The 21,843-nt window shown below is 36.0% G+C and overlaps 2 protein-coding genes and 1 pseudogene across 5 annotated transcripts in view; 1 reads left to right on the forward strand and 2 right to left on the reverse strand.

Annotated features, from left to right (window-relative positions):
- The window catches only part of LOC113114840 (glycerophosphodiester phosphodiesterase domain-containing protein 5-like), a 38,540-nt gene extending 36,976 nt beyond the window's left edge, over nucleotides 1-1,564 (reverse strand). For 2 of the 3 annotated variants that reach the window (XM_026281907.1, XM_026281908.1), the window contains exon 1: nucleotides 1,257-1,564. The gene's annotated coding sequence lies outside the window, so the exon portion shown is untranslated. The remainder of the gene's footprint in view (nucleotides 1-1,256) is intronic. The other variant, XR_003293791.1, reaches the window with a different exon arrangement.
- A 2,788-nt stretch (nucleotides 1,565-4,352) lies between these two features.
- Nucleotides 4,353-8,124, forward strand: LOC113114851 (serpin H1-like). Of its 2 annotated transcripts, XM_026281923.1 has the most exons (6): nucleotides 4,353-4,525; nucleotides 5,237-5,284; nucleotides 5,856-6,469; nucleotides 6,689-6,787; nucleotides 6,875-7,107; nucleotides 7,197-8,124. In XM_026281923.1, the coding sequence occupies exons 3-6, from the start codon at nucleotides 5,887-5,889 to the stop codon at nucleotides 7,497-7,499; spliced, it is 1,218 nt and encodes a 405-aa protein (XP_026137708.1). In that variant the 5' UTR covers nucleotides 4,353-4,525; nucleotides 5,237-5,284; nucleotides 5,856-5,886; the 3' UTR covers nucleotides 7,500-8,124. The 2 variants fall into 2 exon arrangements, with proteins under 2 accessions (XP_026137708.1, XP_026137709.1); XM_026281924.1 differs by lacking the exon at nucleotides 5,237-5,284 and having other exon boundaries at nucleotides 4,354-4,525.
- Nucleotides 8,125-9,493: 1,369 nt separating this feature from the next.
- Nucleotides 9,494-19,900, reverse strand: LOC113114829 (retinal guanylyl cyclase 2-like; annotated as a pseudogene).
- Nucleotides 19,901-21,843: the final 1,943 nt, after the last annotated feature.

A 21,843-nucleotide genomic window follows, 5' to 3' on the forward strand; every position in this document is an offset into this window, starting at 1 on the left:
TTCAGAGCAGATGAAAGCCAGCATGAGTGTGTTTCACAACATGCAACAGTCAGCAGTGGGTATATTCTTAACTTTTGGTCCATTTTTGTTTTTTTCTAACTCTTGTTAGGTTCACCCAAAAATTACAATTCTGACATCTTTTACTCACTCTCAAGTTGTTGCACCCCTTTATGAGTTTTGTTGAACACAAAATAATTTTGAAGAATGTTGGTAACCATTCGAGTTGAATTAGCTATTGACTTTCATTGTGCTTTTTCCATACTATGGCAATCAACTGCTACTGTCAACTGTTTGGTTTCCAACAATCTTCAAAATATCTTTTGTGGTCAATATTAGAAACTTTTACAGGTTTGGAACTTGAGGGTGTGTAAATGATTTTTGGGTTAACTTTAACTCTTTAACTGGTAAACCGGCATTAAAATCAAACAAGTCAAGCAGATTACAAGATTAAACGAAACAAGATTATCTGGCCCAACAACCAGTGATGTAAATTATGATTGCACTGATTACATCATCTAAAGTGCTTGAAGTGATTTACCCAATTCAAACTTTTTCCTTGATCAACATCCTTTGTTGGACCAGCAACAACATTTCTATTAATGACTGACTTAAGTGATGGTCAGAATATGACTAATAAGTGTCATGTACAATAATTAAACCCACTGCCAAAACCAGAGTAAGCCATATTCATATTGAAATCTTCTATCTGTTGATGTTCGAGCTCAGCAAACTGTCTTTTGGCGTTCCTTGTTCAGTTGACTAATAAACATAGAGCTAACGTTAGTCTTAAAAGAATTTAAATAAAATCACTCACTGTGACATACTTTTAATGTGTAAAATGACTGAAGTCTGATGACAATAATCTTAACGAAAATGAGACGACGCCACTGTTGCTATGGTTACAACGCGATTTGTGTTATGAAAGAGCTCTTACTGAACTTGTAATCTTTTGTAGTGACTAAAATGTTTGACATCATGGAAACCCCTCAAACTTTTTGTTTTACTCGCTGGGGATTTTTAAGACCATTAACGTTACCGCGCCCTGTCAGCATTATAATATCCTCTGCGTCCTTTCAATAAATTGATTGCCTTTTAATATTACTTAACTTATTACATTAATCGCCTTATATCACCATCATATAATACATCAACATTTAAACTGTTTATTCACCATTTGGTCATCGACCATTTAAAAAAGGACCAGGTCACAAAATGAAAGAAAGGAACAATAAAGACACGTTAACAGGTTTTCTTACCTTATCTAGACGCGTTTGCCCTGTAGCTGTTCACTTTGGAGGAACGTTGCCTGTGTGCGTTCCTTCCTGCCTTCCACACCTAACGGGACAGGTAGCTAACAACTGACACAGCAACTCAACCAAAGGATATTAAAAGAACATGAGACCAAATTAAAAGGCACTCGCACTGGCAGACACGACTAGCATGTTTAGAAGCAATAAAAAAGTGTCTAAACTCAAAGAACAAGCTGTTTGTTTGCTCGGCTCTTGTGTTGTCTTAATGAGTGCTGTACCTGCGCTTGAGCTCATGGGAGTGAGACAGCAGTAGTGCTGCCGACAGCTTATGGGCGGGGCTAATGCTAGGTGGGCGGAGCCACATGCTGCTCTGTCTTATTGTGCTCCCTACTGTCCAGAATGTAAAGGATAGAGACTTTTTCAATGTTGAGCTTGAAATACAACATTTGTTATATTTTAATGTATTTAGCATTTATTTATACATAAAATTACTTGTCAAAGATAAAACCACACGCAATTTACATCATGGATCAGGGGAATTTTCGAAGAATCCTTATTTAGTTTTATTCAAACTGAGACTTTTAATGTAATACCAAATTGTCTCTGGTAATACTCATATGTATCGATCTAGTATACTTTCATTTTTTGCTTGTTCACAAACTGTATTTTTTAATTAAAAGACATTTAAACGTAGCCCTAATTGTGAAAACAAAAATTATAATCATAAGTGTTAAATTAAGTTGTGCTTTCAAATAAATAGTAGGACAAATTTCATTAAATAGTGGCAGCAAAGAACCATAAGCCTAAAAAATAAAACATAAAAAAATAATATATATATAGCTTTAGTTGTGGGTTATTTGAACTTTAGGGATCATTTTTGAGAGACACACAGTGTGTGTGGACAAGTTTGTTTAGGTTGCACCAGGGTAAATGCGTCCCCTGATATTATCAGGCCCTCTGAAAGTAAAGTGTACACCTATTCTCTGATCAGCTGTAGGTCACAGCATCTAGCTGCTCAGATATCTCCAAACCCCCATATTTGTTAAACATGCATACATGATCCCTCAAAGGATAGATGTCATGAATCTGGAGTCAGAAAGGTGCTGTTTTTAAAAAAACATTTTGAAATACCAAAACCATAAAATCCCATTGTTTATTGTTTAATGAGAGAAATACCTCTGAATTTAGGAAAGCCATCAATTGTATGACACTACTGCTTTCTTTGATCGCCATCTAGTGGTCAATACGGTGCAGGCTGAAAAAAATGTGTGTGTTAAGCTACTTATTGTTCTAAATTCAAAAGAAAGGTTATCTGAATAATTACCTTAAAACCTTAAACATACCAAGTCAAATTTTGGGATTTAAACTGTAAGAACTAATCATCATGCTTTTAATTAGTAAAAGTGATTAAGGTCACAGTAAATTACTCCTCATCCACAATGACTAAGAGTCTGTTCATTAATGCAACACATATAGGCCCAGGCATTGATTCTCATCAGCCCGAGCAAGGATTATAGTCTTTCTCCCTTTAGCCATGAAAGAGCCAAAATCATACTTCATATTTCCGACTTAATGTGCAAATGGACTGTTATACTTGTTGGGGAGGTTTGCCTACTTCTTTTATTTTATTTTCCAATTACATGCATCTTACGGTGCTATAAAAAACTTTTCTGATTACTGTACCCACCATAAAAGATGGTCATTAAAAAATAAAACAAAACAAAACTCCTAGGGGTTGTAGATCAGACCAAAAACAGTATATGATGGAAACTTTTTCTCACTTCTTCGATAAGAAATCAAAGAAACATGAAATGCTGCATCAGCAGTTAAGAAGTAACTTTGCTCACATCTTACATCATACATGCTTGGCACAGCCCCCAGCTCAGCACATAACTCAATGACTCCTTTGTGCAGATTTTCTGAGGTTCAGCGAACATATATGGAAATATTCTTAAAACATTTTTAAACAGAACTAAAGTTTGAGTGTTGTGCCACTGTAGAAAATAAGGCATCTGCCACATGCAAGACTGAAGTCTTGAGAGAACTGAGATGTTTAAAGAGACTCTCTCCGGTAAACAACAGATTGCAATTTACATCAGAGCCACGTGTTTGGACAATACATACCACACAAAGGTGGTCCGTGCATAAAACACATCCTTTTGTGCTTATAAGACATTTCTAAATTTACCTAATAAAAATTTGAACTTTTTACAGCAATTTTTTTTATCTTTAATGCATTTTTATGGAGCTCATTTGATAAAAAGCAAGAAAGAAAGAAAGAAAGAAAGAAAGAAAGAAAGAAAGAAAGAAAGAAAAAGCAAGTAAGCAATAAAGAAAGCTTGTGTTTCACTACTGCAGGGGACAGAAAAAAAGTTACATAAAGAAAAAGTGCAAATATGCAAAAGCGCTCAGACCAATAGGCTTAACAAAACAAAAGGTGCAAAAGACTGATCACCATAACATTATAAAATCAAAAATACAAAAAAATTATATTTTAAGTTCAGTAAAATGTTCCTTTGAAATGTATATAGTGATTTCTGCACCACACCCACAGCCTGAAAAGAATTCAGTTTGACGTGGCAGTGTTGGGGGAAGATGTGAGCTTGGGGAACATGTCTCTACACCCCCGACAGAAGAATCTAGAAGGAATGTTGACAAAACTTTGTGATTATAATGGCTATATCATATAGCATGGGGTCATTTATGTGATTCATTGACAAACAGTTGTTTCAAACTTTATATTCTAGCATAAAATGCACATAAAATCTGTTCTGTAAAACACTGCCAACTCAGCAGAGCAAATTTTGGTTTAGTGGTAAAATATCAGAAATAAGAAAAACATTACCAACTTCCATTACACATTTCATGTCCAAATATAGATTTTTATATTAGCAACTCTTAGTTTAAATAAAGATGACAGTAGTTTAATGGTGGAGATTAACGGATTTTTTTGCAGATTTCAGAAGGCTTTAGGACCTTGCAGAGGTTGAATCTTGTGGTCATTGGATCCAGAGGGAGGGCTCCCCAAGCTTCCCTAAGAAATCCAAACATCCTCATTTGAATAGCCCGGCTCCAGCTTCTAGAAGCTTCTTTCGTGGAGTATAAAGGTCTCTGCTTCAAACACTCTGCACCAAAGCAGCATCTGGGAAAAGAAGAAGAGAACATCGGGGAAAAGAAGAAGAGAACATCCGGGAAAAGAAGAAAAAGACATCTGAGAAAAGACGACGAGAACATCTGAGAAAAGAAGAGGAACACATTCAAAACAGCTTTCCAAGGTAATTATAGGGGAAATGCTTTTATTTCAAAAATACTTATTTGGAATGGCATTTTTTTTATTTTTTTATTTTTGCTTGCATGCTAAAAAAGGCTACTGCACACAGGGTCTGAGAATACTCTTCTTTACTTTTCTTTCTGCTTTTCAGTCTATTTTGCACTTTTAAAAATACATTTAGGGGCAACACAATCCAAAATTAAGTATAAGGTTATTTATGTTTTTGCTTTTTTCCCCAAAGAAGAAAGGGAAAAATGTATAACTTTAGTAAAATAGCTGCTAAAACACCTGCAGGTCAGTTTACATGTGTCAGACAGTCATAGGATGATCAATTATGCATACATTGCATAATGCATACAGATTATGTTAGATTTTCCATTATTTTTTACCCTATATTTAAAGGTGATGAAATCTTTCCAGTCAGGAGTGGTTTTATGCTATCACTCAATCAGTGCTATCTCTGGAATTCAGATGTGGGTCTACTGTGGAAGTTCTGATTGGTTGAAAGTTTCCAGCTAAGACAGCCAATAAGAAGAGTCTACATGTCTTTGTTTCTCTGTGTGCATGAAGTAGCAGCAGACCTTAGCTTCAAAATAAATCTATGCTTATGAGAAGCAAGGAGTTCAATTAGTTTTTTTTTTTTTTTTTGCACGTTATCCAATGCATATGAACATATTTTTGTGTAGATTACCTAAATGCACCTCTTGTCTTTCAGAGTGAAAATCGCAATCGTTGACAACTATGAATATGAAAACGTATCAAGGTATCCAAGATGATAAAAAAGCAACATACAAAGAAGAAACAGCTAAAAGACACAAACAAAATAAGTGGATGAATAACCATGCTGACTTTCATAAGCTGCTATCTTGAGGTTGTTAGTGGATAGGGACACGTAACATCTCACAACAACAGTTTTAAATCACACTTTCATCATGCAGTGTAATATCTATATGCAGTAAAGTTAAAAAAAAATGTTTTTAAAGTGATTTGGCACATTTCTGCACATTTCAGAACTGTATAAAATGAGCAGACTTACATTAAGCAGTGGATTCCTGTCTGATGAGCCACTGTCATCGCTTTTGTTTAACAGGCTTGAACTAGAAACATGGCCTACAGGCTTTATTTCTGTAGTTTTAACTATTTAGGGTTCATACATTTCAAAAACATAATCAATCAAAATACAAAATGGTTTAAAACTGATATAATGTTCAAACAATTCACTATGTATCCTTTTGTTCCTACAACCTAAACACACAGAAAAACTTGAATTTGCGTTACTTGAAAAATGTGTCATATTGCACTCAGTGTCACTTGTTGCCTCTTTTCTCTTCTAGGCTTTCATTGCTACCCAAAAATACAGCAAGCATGTTGGTATCCAACCTCATTGCTCTGTGTCTTCTGGTTGTGGCCGTGTCCGGTGAGGACAAAAAGCTGAGTCCCCATGCAACCTCCATGGCAGACACCAGCGCTAACCTAGCCTTCAATCTCTACCACAATATGGCCAAAGAAAAGGATCTTGACAACATCCTCATCTCTCCTGTGGTGGTGGCCTCCTCTCTGGGAATGGTTGCCATGGGGGGCAAATCCTCCACTGCGTCCCAGGTGAAGAGTCTCCTGAAGGCTGACACCCTGAAGGATGACCATCTGCACACAGGCCTGTCCGAGCTTCTGACTGAGGTGAGCGACCCCCAGGCCCGCAACGTCACGTGGAAGATCAGCAACAGGCTGTATGGCCCCAGCTCAGTCAGCTTTTCAGACGACTTCGTCAAGAACAGCAAGAAGCACTACAACTACGAACACTCGAAGATCAACTTCCGTGATAAGAGAAGCGCCATTAACTCCATCAATGAGTGGGCTGCCAAGTCGACTGACGGAAAGCTGCCAGAAATTACCAAGGATGTGAAAAACACAGATGGGGCTATGATCGCCAATGCTATGTTCTTTAAACGTAAGTGTTAAAACTAAGATGTCATATAAATTGCATTTAAATATTTATCCAGGATGAACCCATAGTTGATATTTACTTTAATAGTTCCAAGAATTTCTGTATTAAAGTATTCATTTACATTATTTATCCTGAAGAGAGCCAGACCAAAATAACAAACACAATACTGATTACAATGACCAAGCTGATTATTAATATTTATGGCTTATTTCTGTTCAACAGCCCACTGGGATGAGAGGTTCCACCACAAGATGGTTGACAACCGAGGTTTCCTGGTTTCCCGCTCTCACACGATCTCTGTTCCAATGATGCATCGCACAGGTAAAACCAACAGCTTGTTTTAAAGTCTTTTACTTAAAATCTACTATACCTAATAGTGAACTTAACATTTAACTTTGCACTTTACAGGTATCTACGGCTTCTATGATGACACACAGAACAAGCTGCTTGTAGTCAGCATGCCTTTGGCACATAAGAAGTCCAGCATGATTTTCATCATGCCCTACCATGTGGAGCCCCTGGAAAGGCTGGAGAAACTGCTCACTCGCCAGCAGCTGGACTCCTGGATCAGCAAGCTCGAGGAAAGAGCGGTCGCCATCTCTCTACCTAAAGTTAGCATGGAAGTCAGCCATGACCTTCAGGTAAATATAGCTTATTTTCGCAAAATGTTGCTATATAACCACTGCTATTTTGTGCATGAAATATGAGGCTCTTTCCTGTTGCTTTGCAGAAACATCTTGCAGAACTTGGTCTCACTGAAGCCGTGGACAAGTCTAAGGCAGACCTGTCCAACATTTCTGGCAAGAAAGAACTTTACCTCGCTAATGTCTTCCATGCCTCTGCCTTGGAGTGGGACACAGAGGGAAACCCATTTGACACCAGCATTTATGGTAGCGAGAAGATCAGGAACCCCAAGCTCTTCTACGTCGACCATCCCTTCATTTTCCTTGTGAAAGACAATAAGACCAACTCCATTCTTTTTATTGGCAGGCTAGTTCGGCCTAAGGGTGATAAAATGAGAGATGAATTGTAACTTTTAGGCTATTTGAATTTTTATGATGTTTTTTAAATGATGTTATTGCTGTTATTGGTTTGACTGTTACCTCATGTGGCCATTCCGAGGGATTATCTGTCTATGGACAATCTCAGTGAAACGTTCAGTGCAAAAACCTATTTTTAGGAGACTGGTTATAAACATCAGGAGCAATACAATCCTATAGGTGAAGAATTAGAACCCTACAAATGTAACCAGAGATTTGACATCAATTTGTTAATGTGTATTATTCGATCAGACACTATGCTTATATTAAGCGTAGTGTCATTGATGTTAAACTGTGGTATTTAGGATTGTGCTTGTAGAACCTCTCTTTATGAGAATGTGACATCTTTGTAGGGTTTGCCTTATCTTTAATGTTTAAAGGGAAAAGGTAGTCCTATTCAAGTGTTTCTCAAGCACAGTTTGTAGGTTTCTATGATTTCACTTCTAGCCAACAAAACACGCATGGCTCCTGCACTGATGTTATGTTTAACATCATAGATTTAACACTCTTAGATGTTATTGTCAGTACCATATAGTTTCATTTGAGAAAGTGTGTTGATTTTTTTATCCTTCTTTTCATTGTGTTTTTTTTTTCAATAAACTTACATTTTTGAAAATATATATTGTCCTGTTTTTCTTCTTCAATAAATATATAAATCCTAAAAAAAAAAAAAATCCTAAAAAAAAAAATTAATCTAAAATAATACATATGACAGATGCAAAGCACAGCACATTGTCACTGCTCTGTCATTCCTAACAGTTTAATCCCAGTCATTCCGCCTTGTTTGTTGTGTCAACCCTCTGTGGACTGGAACTTGAAGCTTTAGCTGTGTTTTCCCTTAAGGATAAGTGTTGTCTCACCTCTTCACCTGTCAGGTGACACATATTTCCCAGACACCCTGCTATCTTTGTGGCACCATAAACCTCTAAACCACTAAGGACATTTGACGTGAGAAAGTAGCTATTTCCTTTCACACTAGCAGATCCATCCTGTAGGCTGAATGAGCCAGTGAGTGGACATACAATAGAAGGATTACGGCTGGAGACAAGGGCTCGCATGGAGAGAGAAGAGAATGGTCAAAGAGGAGATCGTCAGCATAAATAACCAACCTGTAAACCTTGCCAAGATAACCAAGCCGACGTAATGTAATATGCATAATATTCATGAAATGAAAACAACTGGTTTAAGGATTATTATTAAAGAGAATACTGAATGTACGGAATCATTGCTTTGGGTTGATCAACAGAACAAAAACCTTTATAATAGGGCCATCTTGTGGTAAGCTACAAAACGGCAGAAAAGACCTCCAGTTCTCAAAAATTTCACCTATGAGACATGAGAAATGGTTGAGAATACAGAACAAACCAAAAACAGCCTCTAAACTTGTCGACACACTTCAGATAATGTCGGCTATATTTACACACCGCACACATAGGCTTTTATGTCAAGACAGATTTTTACTTATATTTACTTAGGCCAACCTATTTACTTTTATTTTAAAAATAAAATATAATAAAGCTAGCTGTCCGCTAAGCTACATGTTGCTACTTCCTATTTGTCGGTTAAATACTTTACTTGTGAAGCCTAGGCCTAGCCCTCGCTTAGCAACTATTGTTAGCAAGGTTTATACTTTGTGTTGTAAAACAAAACGTTAAAGTTAAACAAACGTTGTTTAACTTAACTAAAAAAAATCGCCATACTAAAAACCAAATAGGAAATAAAAAGTCAAACTGAACGCAAGTGTTCATCAGTGACAACTACATTTGGTGCTTGCCTTGATACGCTACGAAATATACAGTAGCTATATCAAACCTGAAATGATTGACATCAGTAGCCTTAAACAATTAAACAACTTTAAAATCCTTGAATCATGTGACTCATCTGTTTTGAAATGATGGAATTGTTGTTTACTGAGGCTGTTTCATAAGCTTTCATTATAGCCTATAATGGAAGAAACAAAAAGGCATGGCAAAAAAAAAACTTGTTCAAATATGTTATTGTGTGTACGGAGCATCAGAACAACATTGTATTTTGCAAGCATACAATTGAACGTTTCAAGTCTCCTAATGCTATCAGTACAATTGCTCATGAAATTTAACAATTAGAGTATAATATTGTATAGTACTTGTATACATGTTTAACAGACAATTAAAAATGATTGGAGTGCAAAACTGAACTTTTAAAGAGAGGCCTGTTGAGATCTGACCGGCCTTTACATTGACTCCCAGAAAATGAGGTCATAAAAATTACAATTAAAAATGCCACTCAGTTTGTGGCTGATAGGTTTGATTGACAGAAAACTCAAGTTTTAATTTTAAACAGCTTATGTAAGGCAGTCATTCCCTCTCAGACAAACCCAGCCTACATGTTTAATACAACTTAAACTGCACAGCATCTTAAACATTTCACTTTACATCCAGTACAACCACATATGCTTCATCAGAGAGAGACAGGACCCTTTTTTAAACAGATTAGTCAGATTTTATATGTAATTTAAAAGCAGTATCAGTTTTGCCCTGTTTTCTAAATGTATTGCAAGGTACACCTAATGAATATTCCGCATAGTACAAATAAATCTCTTTGCATAAATTATCAGAATTCACAGAATTATTGCATTCCACAGACAACGTACAGCAGCCTTACATTTGTAAGCACCTGCTGACAACCAACCTCAGTCGATCTGGCTTTTGCATAAACATAGCTAGAATATGCCATTTGGACTTTGCAGCAGATGTCCACTAAGCCTCGCCGAATCTGATTATGTTTTTTTAGTTAGAGAAGATCAAAGAAAATCAATTTAAGCTCCACCATGTGTAACAAATATGTGAGAACACAAAATGTGAAACACCTGTGAAAAACAAAAACAAGTGTAGTCGCCTTTGGTACGAGACGCACACTTAGCCACTTAGAAAGAAATATACTTTCACTGACTTGTTCTTCAGTGGCCATTTCATTAGCACTGTTGTTTCTGCTGCGCTGTGCAGAGTCAGATTAAACAGACAACAACCAATCCTATTAAAGTAGCCTTTGTAAGCTGCAGTGAAACACACATGCTAGTGTTGTCCATTGTTTCTCTCCCATGCAACTTTAGTCATGTGTCTTTCCTTCTTGGCCAGTCTTGGTCATCCCTGTGCTTCTCAGATTTTGGGCTTGTCCACTTGTCTGTTGGCCTTGCGGAATAATGACTTGATCTCCTCTGTCATCATATCTTGCCAGTTATCTCTAAAAGTTGAGAAATAATTTAGAAAGTTATCAGTGATGATGACAGACAGAGTTGTAGATCATTTTTGGACCTTGGTAAGTAATGCATTTCACAAAAACTGCAATAATACACAACATGCACAAATAATCGGATAAGCAGAATGTCCGCCACTACAATAACCACCACCACAACACAAACAAACCAACCAGAAAACACCCAAACCAAATGACAAATACAGCACAGCATGCAAGGTACTACCTCCTTGCAAATGTGTACAGGTTCATGCCTTTTTCTCAGCTTTCCTTTTCCTGTAAGCTTCAATGTCCTCAGGTTTCAAACCATGGTTGTCTTCCCTGATGCATAAATCCAATTATCCAATCCATAAATAGTATCCCATTCATAAGTACAAAGAAAATTAATCTAAACCACAAAATGCATATAAAAGTATAATTTATTTGGAAAGTGGTGTGGTAAAATACAATTGATATTCAGTAAAATAAAGTGCAGTATAATAAAAAAGGCCACTGCTTTACATTAAATGCTAAGTTAATTAAGTGTGTGTGTGTGCATACAAAATTATATTTGTTTAAAATAAATGGTAAAATTCTATTAAATTCTTACCCTGGTTTGATCTCTGGTGGTTTTGGCAAAGGCTTTGTAAAATTAGACTTTCCAACAAGCCAGTATGTTTCTTCAATGCCTTTCCCCTAAAAACAAAATCCATAAACATGAATAAAAAATGTCCACATTAAGGTATTGGAAAAGTTTGGGGGTCAGTAAGGTTTTTTTTATCTTCTTGAAAGAAGTCTTTCATGCTCACCAAGGCTGCATTTATGTTATAAAAAATACATGCATATATATATATATATATATATATATATATTTTTTTTTTTTTTTAATACATTTTGAAATAATTCCAATATATTAATTTGGTGCTGAATAAAAGATATCACTTATTTAAAATATAAATCTTTTACATTATAAATGTATTTAATGTCACTTTTGATCAATTTAATGCATGCTTGCTGAATGCAAGTATTAACTGACCACATATATTTGAACTGTAGCATATGTTAAAATATTATTAAGTTACAATTTATTATTTAGTATGATTCTTAAAAGAAAGTGTTTGTGTTAGTACCTTAAGCTCAGTCTTTCCTCTGACTTCTATTTTGTAGCCATCGTTCAGTGAGCGGAGAATATTCACTGTACTAATGTTCACATGAATTCTGTAAGCTGAAGGAAATAATGTTTATTGATGTTTCTTCTCATTACAGTACATCATGAGGTTAGTATATCACAAAAATATGGAACATACGCAACCCTGTAGATTCCATACGAGAGGCGGTGTTGACTGTGTCTCCAAAAAGGCAGTATCTAGGCATAGTTAGACCCACGACTCCAGCAACACACGGCCCTGGATCGAGAAGAAACATGATAGCATGAGGGACAAGCATTGGACATCAGAAGATAACATGAGCATCACAAGAGGGTTTTTGTTCAGTATCACTAAGCGGATGAAAACAGCTGGAGACTGAGTGCTCACCTGAGTGAATGCCAATCCGTATTCTGACCGGAACATCTGGCATGTGCCGCATCTTGAAGGAGCCCACAGAGCTGAGAATGTTCAGGGACATGTTGGCGATCTCGGCTGCATGCTTGTTGCCGTTCTTCTTCGGCAGCCCAGAGGCCACCATGTAGGCATCTCCAATGGTTTCAACCTGTGATAAAGAAGAGTTAACTGGCTTTTCATGGAAATCAATTGCTGTTCGGTTCTCTCAGACTTCCAAACGTACCTTATAGACATCGTGGCTGCCAAGCACGGCATCAAATAGGGAGTAAAGGTCATTGAGCAGGTCTACAACCTCAATTGGGTCACTAAGGGATGAGATGGTGGTGAAGCCTACAATGTCACTGAAGTAGATGGTGACTTGATCAAAGTACTCTGGCTCTACGGAGGCACCGGTTTTCAGAGCTTCTGCCACAGAACTGTTAATTGAAAAATACATGAAGCTTAATTTGACATAGATGTTGATCCAGGAACTTGTCTTAGCGGAGAAAATAAAATGAAGTATGCGACCATTAGTGAATGGAAGTGTTGGTGTACGAAAACGTATACTCACGGAGGAAGCATCTCAGCCAGAAGCTTCTCTGTCCTCTGTTTCTCTACCTCCAGCTCCTCTGTTCTTTCTCTGATCAGGTCCTCCAGGTTGGAGGAGTACTGCTCCAGCATACGCAGCATGGAGTCAATAATATTGGTCTTTTTGCCCTTGTTGATGAGCTTGAACTGAAAACAGAAAATAAGGAACAATTATCCCTGAAAATAAGAAGCAAATCACTATAAAGTGACGTGACATACAACCAAGTAAGGTGACCCATACTCAGAATTCGTGCTCTGCATTTAACCCATCCAAAGTGCACACACACAGCAGTGAACACACACACACTATGAACACACACCTGGAGCAGTGGGCAGCCATTCATGTTGTGGCCCCCTGTGGAGCAGTTGGGGGTTTGGTGCCTTGCTCAAGGGCACCTCAGTCATGTTATTGCTGGCCCGAGACTCGAACCCACAAACTTAGGGTTAGGAGTCAAACTCTCTGACTAGGCCTTTACCACTTTAATGAAAGTCGTCCCCTTGAATTATTAAGTTCTATCTGACATTTTTGTCAAAATGAGTTATTCACATATTTCTTATTCTGTGACAATTTAATTTATTTACCATTATGTTGATGTTTTATTTTAAGTTGTGTACATTTGGGATTTTTATTGGCAAAAACAAAAAGTTCTATCTACAGAAGCTATGGAACACAAAAAATGAAAGCTAATTATCTCAAAAATAGATAGATATAACCTTATATCCAAGGCGAATATTATGTAAAATTAATAATTATTATTATTAATAAATATTATATAATTGAAATTGTATTATTATCTTACTGTTTGAATCATTTTTTTTTTTTTAAAATTTATTATTATATTTGTCGAAGAAACCATGACAGATTTTTTCCAGTATTCTTTGATGAATTCACAATTTATTTGAAAAAAAAATTATAACATTAGAAATGTTTTTATGTAACTCTTGATCCGTTTGATGCATTCTTGCTGAATAAACATATTAATTTATTTGAAAACTCAAAATGTATCATTAATAATAGCATCAAATAACACCAAATAAATCAATTATGATGCTAAACAATAATACAATACAAAAATAGCTGGCACAATATACTTTAAAATCAGTACACAAAGTAAGCAACCATTCTAAAAACTACAAAGTTCCTTAAATATGTTTGTTACTGTGTTAGCCAATGCACTCAAGAAACTCCAAAACAACTATTCTAAACTCACCTGATCAAAGATCTGATCAAAAGGAGGCCTTCTGTCAGGCTGTTCACTCCAGCACTGCTTCATTAACTGAATGCATTCCAAGTGGAGCTTGATCTGGAGCGACAGTGGGCCTGCACATAGGCGGAGGTTTCTTCACCTTCCTTATTATCTCTGCGGATACCATAAAAATGCTGCTGCTTATAAAGAGATGCCAAATTTAACTGATAATACCAAACAGTTACTGTTGTAACAGACTGTTTACCTCTTCAAAACTGGTTCTTCAAACTATTATTGTAAGAGGAATAATTTAGTAGATCTTCTTTATAACCAACCTTCAGGGGACAATCCGAGCATGCAGTACGGCGTTCCTCTGACCACCACTTCTTGAAGTATAATCGAAAAACTGTACACATCTGCTTTATAAGTTCCTTTCCGTGGACTTTCAGGGTCTCTGAGAAGTTCAGGAGCTGTCCAGAATAGATCTGAGAGACAAAGAATTGCCTTATCACATTTTTGTTTAATATCAGAGAACTGGATGTAGTAAAAGTGAGACTTGCGTTGTAAATAAACAAGATTTTTCAAAAGTAAACACCCGTACCCTCTGGAGGTGGGGTCTCCTTTGGCGCTTTCTGGGTCTCAAGAATCTCACTGTATCCATAATCAGTGATCTTTAAGACAAAACGTCCATCTACTACACAATTATGAGACTTCAGGCGCCCATGAGGAAATTCCCTGTGGTGAAGATACTTCATGCCCTATTGGATGGGTACAAGAAACCAAAGACAGACATTATAAATGCATTTGGAAATGATCTGGAGATCACATTTTGACATTTATATTCATTATCATGTTCAAAAGTACCTTGATGAGATCCAGTAATAAAGAGGATTTAAACATCCAGTCCAGTTTGACATCTTCATTGCGAAGGAGATCGTGTAGACTCCCCCGAGAACAGTGTTCAGTCACAATGGCAAACATCTCACAATCATTGAAGAACCCCAAAAAAGGATTGACATTTTCATTCCGTAGGTCCTTCATCTGGGAATTATAAAGATGATAGGAAGTGTCACTCAAAGAACAAGCTCATACCAAACTGTTGGTCTTAAATAAATTGTTTTTAGCCAATACCTTGGTGAAGATCTTAGTGGTGCTCTGTTTAACCTCCTTGAAATGTCCCTCCTTAAATTTTTTTAGCCACACCCAGTCGCCCTGCAAAAATCAAAATGATTTAAATTGTGCCAAGTTGAAAAAACAAGGTGTGTTCGATATAAAACAAAATTTGAAATCGCATACAATCACCTCGTATACAGCCACGTTTGATGTTTCATGTGTTGCTGTTGCCATGCTATTCACAGAGCGGGAACGTTCACCTATGCTCTTCTCCTCAATGTAACTTTTTGAGTCGCAAAGATCCTCAAGGGTGATTTTCTGTGAGAAGAGATGCATAGAAAATATTTTTTTTAAAAAGGACTTGTTTAAAGAAAGCAGCTGGTCGGGTGACACATACCCTCTTGCTCAGCTGAGGGTTGATGAAGGTCAGATCCTCAAGTGTAAGCAGGATTCTGTTGGGCCCTTTGATCAGCTGGATTTGTTGGATTCGCCGCCTACAAAGATCAGACAAGATAACACACAACTTCTTGTACGTTCTGTATGTTCGTGAAATGAAACAAATATCATAGGATCTTATCAAAACCACAGCAATATTACCTTACGAACAGAGTTAGACCAATAGAACCAAGAACAATAATGAGGGCAGTCACAAACGATATGATGACATATGTTATTTCCACACCTATAACACAAAAAAATACATGGATTTAAAATTGGATATTTACACCAAAGAAATTCAGCATATACAAATTCAGGTATACATTTTATTTTTACTATGCTTATATGTAAATGTATAAATATAAATAAAAAAGAGAGAGAGAGAGAGAGAGAGAGAAAGCTGCTAAAGTAAATATAATTTAATCATAATTAATCATTTTAATTGAGTATTTCTTCATCAAATTTATTATTTCTAAAAAAAATGTTCAAAAAAAATTTTTTTTAGAGAATAATAGTCATAATATTTAATATTGATAATTTACAAAAAATATATTGGAAGATAAAAGGGATATTTCTTACAATTATTTAAATATGAATGCTATTGTTTGAATAATGATATAAGTTGAATATATTAATAATAATAATGAATGTTGCTTTTAAGCAGAAAAAACTAAAACTATTAATAGTCAAATATCTGTTTCTCATTGAGTATGGTTTTGTGTGGGTTTGTTGTACCTCCTGCGCAGATGGCATTGGGGTCAAACCAGCAGCTGGAGTCTGAAGGTGGAGGTGAACCTGCAGGGAAATGAATGTACGTCCCGGCGAACAGCACTTTATCTAACGTCAGCTTCACATAAAAGCAACGATACAGTTCAGATCCCCAGCCATCAGTGTCTAAGATCACGTAGTCAGTCTGCCCGTTCCCTTGGGCGTCCATGCGGATGTTCTGGTTGAACCCTGAAAATGTGATGTTCCTCGTGAAGGAGGCCAGGTTGGACCCGGAGAACCACTTACCGGCTCTTCTGGCATTGTGCATGGACTTTGCAAGGAGGTACAAACTGTTGTAGATTGTACCAAAGAGCGGAGAGACCTGAAATGTAACAGAATGTTTTAATGTAATGTTTTATGCACATGTACAAATAAGACTCATAAATGCTTCAAAGTGCACCGTGCACACCTGCTCTGGCTCTTGTGACACCATCAGTTCTCCGAATCGTTTGGCCATACTGTATGCTTCGTTGAATGACATCAGGTCTGACTCTATGGTGATGGTGAGTACAGCGTCGTAGGCTTTGCGCAGTTTGGTGTTGTTTTGCAGTGGGAAGTAGGTGGTGTTGGTGTAGGGCAGGCTGTACAGGAGGGTGTCGTATGGGATAAACACATACTGACCCTTCGTCAATCCCATGTCATAGGCCTTCATCAGGAATAACGTTTGTTGCTCTCCTCCAATGAGTGCTGAGTGCATGCACATAATGATGACTGAAACATGAAAAACTAATTAATTTGTGCTGAATCAGTTTAGCAAAGATATTGTATTTGTACCTAAATAAAAAATATGTTTTCCTTTTAAAAAAAAAAAAAAAAAGGACCATGATTACAAATTTGTATGACAGTTGAATGAATCGAACAAACCTTTGAACAAACATTGTTTAAGATTTTGGAAAGCTTAGTGTCACATAAATATCTTTAACTGAGCAACAAATGTAGTGCATGCATTTACACACACGTTTAAACAAATGCTTTTTTTTTGGTAGTTTGTTAAAGATAAACCTCCTTTTGGCCAAGTGATTAGAGAAAAAGCAAAGATTCAGCTGCCATCTGTTTAATCATAATATATATATATATATATATATATATATATATATATATATATATATATATATATATATATATATATATATATATTATTATTATTTAAAATAACAAATTTAAATATAGTAGAATATATACAAGTGTTACTATAATATATAAATTATACAAAATAATATATTATTATAAATAATAGAATTATACTTTTAAAGTGAAAGGAAAGTTATCATACTTTTTAATTGTAAAATATTTCTAATTTATTAATATTTATTGGTTAAAAGTAAAAAAAAAAAAGTATTATTATTTATATGATACCATTCGTTTTACTGGTTAAAACTGTCATCATAAAAAAAGAAATTCTATGCAGAAATTGACCTTAAAAAATACTGAGAAATATTTACCGGAGCAAAAATCTCTTAATGCCTCTAAACATAAAAGGAATGTTTATGCAGACACTGCAAATCGATGTGTCCAAAACACTTCACCTTTTATCAGCCCTGCATTTCGTATGCTCAGCAACGTGTTCTCCAGCATGGTGTCATTATTCCCCATGGACACAACAATGCCAACAGGAAGCCCCTGGTTTCTGAGAGCACTAGCTAATTTGGCAGCCGTATCGATCCATATATCCTCATTAGAAGACACGATGGCTATGTTAGCCAAGCTAAAAAACCTAAGCACACTGAAGAGCACCTGTGTTGGGGATGGTAAAGTTCGAGCAAATGTTGGGTAGCTCTGGACCCGGTCTAACTCATGGTTAATGCACGCCCATGAAAACATAGACTTGTCCCAATTCTTGCTCATAAGCGCCACAGCATTGCAGTATCCTGGATTTGTAGGGCCTACAAACGCATCAACCGTGTTCTCATGTTGTACAAATGAGGTCAAGGCTTTGGATGTCTCGCAAGCCTCTTGAAGGATGACGAAATCCATCGTACAGCCCAGGTCTAAACTAAAATCCTCATTTATTCGGCCAACAGCCAGTCTGGACGCAATGGCAGGAAGTGATTTTGCATAATAAGGGTCACAGTTCCAAGGCCCCAGGACGCCTACTTTGAAAATCAGGCACTGGACACAACATGGAAAAGTCAAAACACCAAGAATAATCCATAGTGTAATGCTGTAAAAGGGGAGCGTAGAGAGGCTGTGTCTGCTGCAGAGGAAGGGGCAGCAGGGGTAACTGGATAAATCCCATAAAGCACCTCCGAATGGGAGGTGAATATGTTGCATTGTCCTCCGTCAGAAGCCGTTATGAGAGATGGATGTTACAAAGAGACACCTGGAAAACAGCAGGTTAGACATGAACAGAAGTCATGGCACCTGTTTATCAGTTTTCAAGGCCAAATATTTAATAATAAAGGATTTTTGTGTTATATACACAGCTAGGTTGTATATTTTATGTACAGTGTATTCATTTAATCTCACCAAAGTTGATCAAACTAATTCAAAATTGATAATCTGGCATTCATTTTAAATTGAATTAGAGTTTAAACTTGACTGTGTGATTCTATCTAAAAGATTAGACACAGTGAATGTAGACGTTACATGACATTTTTGTGACAAGGGGAAAATATGGATTTTTTACATAATAATTAAAACATTTCATAGACAGTTTTATCATATTATTAGGATTTATTTTTTTCGAGTTGAAAATAAAACATTGGGGAGTTATTGTAGTCATTTTGCAAGATAATAATGCTTAAGTCTTTCTACATTTATATTTTATGTTTAATTCAATGTGCTATTTGTTATTTCTTTAAAATTATTTGTAAAAATTTACCGAGTGACAATTCACTACCAGTTTTTTTGATGCACTACAAATGCAAAAAAAATAATAATAATAAATTTTTCTGCAATTATATTTATGCAAGTGAACAAACTGGAACACAATGCTACATAAAATGCAATTGAGAAACTGAACTTACCATTATTTATATGGGCCTCTTGGTGCATGAAAACATCTCCACAAAGTTTAACTCGTTCCTCCAGTGTTTTCTTTAATAACGTAGATTTATATCCTTCAAATGATTAGACGCTCATCTTTCACGACGGTTTCCAGCATCAGTCGCGCCGTGGGTATAAACAAATGTTGAGCAGATCTCAGTTCACAAATAAGAGTTTGATGAGGCTCGTCAGTGGCGTTGAGTGATTCAACTTCAGCACCCTGGAGAGCTACTTAATGCCTGCAGTCATCAATCCAGGTGTCCTTTTGCATCTTCACAATTCACACCTAACGTTCAGTAACATTTTCCAGCTTCACTGTTATGAATATTGCAGTAAATCTCCTCGATAGTGTTGTCAATATGGGTTGAATGTTTACCTTATTTCCTTCACATCGCAGTTTCTGAAATCCTTGTCGGGCATGAAAATAATTAAATGCATCATTATAATAATAATAATAAAAAGTCATTTGCGCTTTAAATATATCCTCTCGAAATTATCTAGAGGCCTAGATGTTTCTCTGTTCAATGAAAGTCCTTTGAAAGTGACCCGCGGATGAATGTAATCCATACTGGGTCAGGGACAAAATAAGAGGATTGCAGACATACGTTAACGCTTCAGACCCACCTTAACTGACTGAGCTAGTCGTGAAACTAACTAGTTACTTTTAGACAAACGAAGGAAATATAAAATAATGTTGATGCGCGTTATAGTGTACAGAATCACAAGCGTAAATTGCACATTAGGAAGACAGCTTCATGGGCCAAGAAGAGTGATTAAATACAATGAACCAATCAGATAATGACATAAATCCATTCAGTTACGAAATTAAATTAACTGTCGTTTATATATATATATATATATATATATATATATATATATATATATATATATATATATATATATATATATATAGATTTATATTTATATTTTATTGTGTTTTCAGGAGATAAAATATAGAAATTTAGTTTAAAGCACTTAGAAATGTGTATTGCATTGTTCTTGTTGGTTTGGGTTTGACAATGTTTGACAACCATATATTTCAAGACCTACAGTCTCCAGTCAATTAAAACCTCCACAAAAATATCTAAATTATGCTTAATTCAAAAATTAAAGAAAAAACCCTACACTTTACTATTATTCTTATGCTTTTTGAGCTCTCATCTTCAAGGTTCTTATTTAAGGTCGAGCAAGGTCTCAGCAGCCCATCTCCAGCTCACCATGGAGACCCCATTGTGCATGAGCGTTTAATCAGTGTAATTAGGCATTTGGTTTGTGTAGCTGTGATAGGCCCTCTTCAATTGAATTTACACAAGGTGTATTGGGCATAATTAAAGTTAACAAAGGGCGCTCCCTTGGACGATCCCAAGAGTTCTCTTACATTTGCCTGTGTCAGTTAAACCTTGTGTTTTGAGGACTCGTCTGAGGTCTCCTTGAGCTCATCTGGACTCATTATTACGGAGAAATACAAGCCCAGGAAATGATAAACAATTTTCTGGTGCTCAAACAGTTTTAACTGGCTGATTCACATTTTCAATGCATTCCATTTGCTGGCTATTAAAACTTTAGGTGGTTGCATAAGCCGTGACTTTCTGATGGATCACATGACTTTTGGGATTTCTGATGTGCTCGAGGAGCTTAATGCACCTGGGCATGGGTGCAGGCCCTTGTACGTTTGTCTTCAGGTTACTGTAGAGATTTTCTGGTGATATGTGCAGTGAGAGTGAGAGAGCGGGAGGAGGGCAAGAGAGATGTGCTGACCCATATCCAATAAGCCTCTGAGCTTCTTAAATGTTACACATTGACACCTCTGCCCTACAACCAGAAACAGAGGGTGCAAACTCAGCAAACAGCACCCAAAGCACTTGCAAGTAATTTTACAGCACTCTGTAGTACTCAATAACCTTTTTCAAAGGAAACAAACCAAGTGTTTTCATCTTTGAAACATTTACAGGGTTTGCATTGACATCTCTATAGTTATTATTAGTTAACCATTGCTGTAGACAGACTTCATATACCTTTTAATATTTGTGTTACAATTAATAAGTGAATCTAACTAAAATGACTGTTTTGCGCTCTTCATTGAAATGTGGGCTTCTTGAAGACAATTGGTTTTGTTTTTCTTGTACTGCCATCTAGTGGATAAAAAAATCTGCACTTTTAAACATCCAAGCTCATTCATAATGTACAAATTAAAGGTTGTTTTAAGTTTATTTTATATATATATATATATATATATATATATATATATATATATATATATATATATACGTTAATGTTTATTAAATTGAAAATTATTACTGAAAATTATTTCAATTATTTCTAAAGACTGATGAGAAAGTACAAGATTAATCGTGATTCTATTTATTCTGTTGTTTGCAGACTTCATTTTTAACAATGAAAAAAAACACAATATATAAATACAATTTATTTGAACTGGAAATCTTTCTTTTCGGTGTGGAACCCACTGACTTTTATTATTAGACTATTTTTATTATAGATTTTTC

This window comes from Carassius auratus, chromosome 15 (assembly GCF_003368295.1).
Source record: "Carassius auratus strain Wakin chromosome 15, ASM336829v1, whole genome shotgun sequence".
NCBI lineage: Eukaryota > Metazoa > Chordata > Actinopteri > Cypriniformes > Cyprinidae > Carassius > Carassius auratus.